General features: G+C 36.8%; 1 protein-coding gene across 1 annotated transcript; it reads right to left on the reverse strand.

Moving 5' to 3' along the window:
- Positions 1 to 1572: 1572 nt before the first annotated feature.
- On the reverse strand, positions 1573 to 3053 carry LOC110448620 (melatonin receptor type 1C-like). The gene is made up of 2 exons (XM_021494977.1): positions 2894 to 3053; positions 1573 to 2351 (listed from the first exon to the last, which is right to left on the reverse strand). Exons 1-2 carry the CDS (start codon positions 3051 to 3053, stop codon positions 1573 to 1575), a joined length of 939 nt encoding a protein of 312 aa, XP_021350652.1.
- Positions 3054 to 5812: the final 2759 nt, after the last annotated feature.

Genomic DNA, 5812 nt, shown 5'->3' on the forward strand with positions numbered 1-5812 from the left:
TGTCGCCCTCATGCTCTCAAGTTTCCCTGATCAGAATTCCCTCATCCGGAGTCTCTTTAGAGTATCTACAAGAGCCGCCACAGCCTAGTTCCAAATGACGGGAGCAGACGACACCAATGGCGCGTCAACCTGATCATACCTACCATTGTGTAATTGGTTTCATTTGTTTTTTTATCATTTCGGCATAAGAAAAAATATGTTTTGTCCTAACTGTAGAAAACACGATTCTTTGTTTCTCCGATGTTAATCATGTTTCACGAGGGCGAATTTGGTCTGTTCATGCATGTGCGACGTCAGGGCACGAATATATTAAACTCATAGATTCAAATATCTAACCAAAGCAAAACGTACCTTAAGTTATAGGTGTGTAAAATAAAATGTAAACCCGATGGGGTGACAATTTTGGGGACCCGGGGTTTCAGGAATGTTGAATCCGGAGGGTTTGAATTATTTTCGATAACATTTATGTACCAAACAAAAGAGTGATTGAGTATGTCCTGTCCATCATCATTTTAAGATTATATATTCTTAGTAGGATTGAAAACTTTGGAGAAACACAATGACTGTAACGAGTCTTCTATTGATGACACGACTTTACGTCAGCGTGATACTGAATATGTCAGATGGTCAGCCACTAAGCAAAATATCGTCACAATCACTGATTTGCGATAAAATTTTGAATAAATCAAGAAACCTTGAACTTAGTGTATAACATGAAATATTTACGGATATTTCTTTCTAAGCTTTAGAATCCCCGAACCTTACCATAAACTGTAATTACGCATTGCAAACTATTTTTTTCCAATATGATAATAGCACTGATAATCATTTTTGAAAGAGAAAAAAACAACAAAAACCATTGCGGGACTTTCATAAAAATTACTAAAGTGAAAAAGCATAAAATGAGCAACAATGGCGTTCTTAGGTAAGACCATGATTCGAACCCTCGACCTTAGATTATTTTACTGTCGATTTAACCAACTAAGCTACCAGGTCGACGGAAGTATGCTGGCTCATCTGTGCTACATTTAAATATATACGAAAAATCACAGAGCAACGGGTCAGGGATCTTTAACTATCACCAGACACCTCGGATTCCGGATTTTACGCATCAGGTTAGATTTTTTTTCAATTGACGGCCGCTTAATAAAGCTGGGCTGTCGAACGGGTTTGATGATTTATCTGTATATTTGGGGACAATAAGGAGATCATTTATAGATAAAAAAAAAATAATATAAGTGTATGTTTTAGTCAACATGATTATAGAGAAATTAAGAGGAGGTGACTCTATAAACGGAAACTAGAATGCAGCGAAACAAGGATCCTTAACATTGATATGTGAAAATCATGTACGTTTAAATTGTTACAATGACAGTTCTATTTATTTGCAGTGGACCTGTTCCCTCGAAAATAAAAATAAAACATAGCGAATATTTCATGTTATAATGAAAACAGTGACATATTTTCAACATTTTTGTTTGGTATATAAATAAGGCATGGCGCCTTAAGAATGTTAAATTTCCATTGTAGTGTGTTAATTATACCTACGAGAACGTACGTGATCCAAAATTCCTAGCTGGAAATGGAACTAACCACCATGTTTAATGTGTTCCTTTCTTTTGACTCCGAAGAATGAGAGGTTGGTCGCTTGATGCGGCTGCACCTGCAGTTGAGGATCGCCTTTACCGCTCTCCGGAACCTCTGATTGCAAATTATGTAGATGGCGCAGTTTAAGCTGGAATGTGCGTGCGCAGTCATCGTCACAAAGAGATGAACCTCCATCGAAAGTCGGTCTTCGACATCGATCGCAATGATGATAGCATACGGTGTCCAGCACATCATAAACATCGTGAAGATAATGAAGAGCGTCTTAGAGGTGCGGATGGTCTCGTTCCATGCTTTCATCGAAGGATAGTGGTCATCACTGTCCAGCTTATATATGTCATTCTTCTTCTTCCAAATCTCCAAAACGATTTTGACGTTGCAAATCCCCATGACTAGCAATGGTACACCAATCAAACCGATCGACAAAAAGAGGGAATAAGAGAGAGAAGCCGTTCTATCCCAGATGCACTGGTGGTTCTTTTCATCAAATGAATGCGAACCCCATCCAACAAAATTAGGAAATTCGCAAAGGAATGCCATAACCCAACACATACCGCACATAAGCCCGGTGGTAAAGCGCGTGTACAGCTTCTGGTAGGATTCGTTGTGACAGACGTAGAAACACCGGTTTATTGTCAGCATGGTGAGGCTCAGAAAGGCACAGAAACATGCGGTCAGGCACATACTGGCGATAAAATGGCATAGCTCCAATTTGTCGTCAAAATATGTCTGACCTTTAACGACGCCTGTAAGGTAAAATAGTATCATTAAATCTAAGTCATGTTAAATAAATGAATCTGCTTAGTATCGTAACACTTCCTCAAACTCTACCCACCCCGGGTTAACTTCCACATTACGCCTCCCACGCGCTAATATCCAGACCAACAAGCCTTATCAAAATAAGTTGTAATAACTTTTTTTTCATAATTGTTGTTAAATGAATAAAGTATTTATTCAAATCAGCATCAAAAACATGAATGGAATGTTCATAGATGCAACCGAGTGGTCCTATATCAACTCATTTTACTAATGGCGTTTCTTTCGCCTTTCAGTTTAGCAATCCAATGGGAAACTTAAGTTTACATATACAGCCAAAGCTTAACTCAGCATTTATTTCATCGAACTTTGATGGGAACTTGAAATTCTGTTCAGCAGTAGGAGCCGGAAACATACCATATCCCACAACAAAAAGAAAGCTCACACGATTGAAATATGCGTATTTTCCATCACAAAATCAACGAACAAAGTCTTTGGTATGAGGAATCGTGAGAAAACTGGTTGTACCTACCAAGAATACACATGGGGTCTGCTATCCCAGCTACACACAAGTCGGCTACAGCGAGATTCATCATGAAGGCTTTCCCTATTTTGTTGACCGCTTTGTTACAAGCGCTCACCACGATGATCAGAAGGTTTCCGAACGTGCCCACCACAAACAGTACGGACATGATTGAGATATATACGAGTGCCAGGGAGAAGTGCGTTTCCAGAAGCGGTGGCAGAGAAATAACCGTCACTTCCGTTTCCGTTCTGTTGGTGCACACGTTACCAAAGCTCGTATTGTTTTGATCCGGAGATTTCGTCGTGCCGATCAAACTCTTGTTTCCGATAACCTAGATGAAATTGTAATAAAAAGGATATAGCTTAAGATAATTTCTCGAAATAGATTGAAAGGAAGAACCTATTTGCAAAGTTTGTTTGAAGTTACAAAATACCAAGCAATTTAAGTTATCATCCATCAGTTTGGTATTCTTCATGCTAAAAAAATGAACACAAACAAGTTTTTCAATTCTTATTATGTGTTCAATACAAATTTCAAAAGCCTCAATTAAAGTTAACGTTTTACCGTAAAAATGGCCATTTTTGTCCTTTTAAGATCATCATTGGAACGAAAGTAAAAAAAAATAAGAAATATCCGTAACCCCTCTGTACATGTATGTATAGATATAGCTCGTAACCACGTTTCTGTATAACGCTTGAAACGTGAAGTTCAACATAACAAATTATTGTTATGCTAAAAGTAGCGTTTCAATATATCGTAAATAATCGGTAAGTCATGAAAATATCGAAAATTTGATCTTTGCTTTTAACAAGTAAATAGTATCAGAGAATATCACATTAGATATAAAAAAAAAATATCAAATTGGCTTCAGCAATTTTTATAAATGGGAAATGGAACACGAACAAGTTTGATATTATTTTTATTATATGATTGATCTTACATTTTTCTTAAATCACTAATCCTGGCATATTTATATTAATTATTGTATAATAACCAGGGATAATTACGTGTGAACAGCTTTAAGACTACCTACGAACTAGGTTGTGATAAAGCGGTATGTGAGAACCTCGAATTATTATTGTTATTTTTATCATTATCATCAATTACACCTCATTACACAAAATAAAAACATGTTCACTTTGGTTTAACCAGGAGTAATAATTGAATCATATGATACCAGTAGAGTTATCAAGAGCTTGAATAAAGCATTACATTTGCTTATTTGAATCTCACTACATATTTGACAATGTTCATAGGGAGATATGAAAGTTTGTTTACTGACAATAAAACAATACACTGAGAGAAACAGACCCTCATAACTCTCTATACCAAGGGTAATTAGTTGCTGTTTGTATCGAAAAAGAAACATCTATCGATAATTATCGGATCACCGGGATGACAACCGATAGATAACACTGGCTCAGACAACTTTCGGATCAACAGAAAGCCGACCGATTGAAAACACTGGCTCAGACAATGTTCTGATCAATAGAAAGACGACAAATAGAAAGCACTGGCTCAGACAATGTTCTGATCAATAGAAAGACGACCGATAGAAAACAATTCCTGAGATAATGTTCTGATCAACAGAAAGACGACAAAATTATACCACTGGCTCAGACAATGTTCCGATCAATAGAAAGACGACCGATTTAAAACACTTCCTGAAATAATGTTCTGATAAACAGAAAGACGACAAATAAATAACACTGGCTCAGACAATTTTCTGATCAACAGAAAGCCGACCGATTCAAAACACTGGCTCAGATAATGTTCTGATCAATAGAAAGACGACAAATATATAATACTGGCCCAGACAATGTTCTGATAAATAGAAAAACGACAAATAGAAAACAATGCCTCAGACAAATTTCTGATCAATAGAAAGACGACCGATAGAAAACACTGGCTAAGACAATGTTCTGATCAATAGAAAGGTGACCGATAGAAAACACTGGCTAAGACATTTTTTTATCAACATGAAGACAACTTGTAGAAAACTTTGGCTCAGACAATATTCTGATCAAGAGAAAGACGACAAAGAGAAAACACTGACTGTGACATTTTTAATCAACAGGAAGACGACAAATAGAAAACATTGGCTTAGACAATTTTTATCAGCATGAAGAGACTGGTAGAAATCATTGATTAAAACATTAATGATCAACAGGATGATGACCAGCACAAAACACTGGCTAAGACATTTCGGATCAACAGGACAACAGCCAACATAAAACAATGGCTAAGACATGTCACCACGATCCAACAACTTCGAAAATCCAAATGCTTAAGAATAGACTTTCAAAACTACGCTTGAGCGGACTCGCACACCAATTTACGCACTACCGTGTCCTAGTGAATGTGTTAATCCGCACTACAGCTCTTGCTATCTATGACGTCAGATATATAGTCATTCCTGCTCCATTGCATATTCAAGGCATTTTATTTAATAGCGTTTGTATAACGTCAGCTCCATTATCATACAAAACAGATCCTCTAACAATGGTGCCAAATTGGTCACGATTTGCGTAGGAAAATTTGTTAAAACGCTCGTCCATCATATATAATGTTTCCTATCAAAATGTCATCCTCTGAGTACCTCCTTTTGATAGCATTATGTTGTGCTCTTTTGATTTAGAAGCCTTTACAATAACCCTTAATATTTTTGCTTAATTATTGGCCTGACAACTGAGGCATCTTTTGATTATTTTCTCAGATCATCAATACAATAAAGCTTTCAATATACAAAGGTGGAATTCTTGCCTATGTTACAATTCCCATAGACCCTGCCTAAGCACGGATTATCATGAAACTTTACAAGTACTTCAAGCATACCATTGCTGAACAGAAAAAAATATGTTTTATTCGAAATCACGCAAAGAGAAAAGCCCAACAGGGCCTGGCATGAATTTTACTTCCTTTTGA

Source organism: Mizuhopecten yessoensis, unplaced genomic scaffold (genome assembly GCF_002113885.1).
Source record: "Mizuhopecten yessoensis strain PY_sf001 unplaced genomic scaffold, ASM211388v2 scaffold4121, whole genome shotgun sequence".
NCBI classification, from domain to species: domain Eukaryota; kingdom Metazoa; phylum Mollusca; class Bivalvia; order Pectinida; family Pectinidae; genus Mizuhopecten; species Mizuhopecten yessoensis.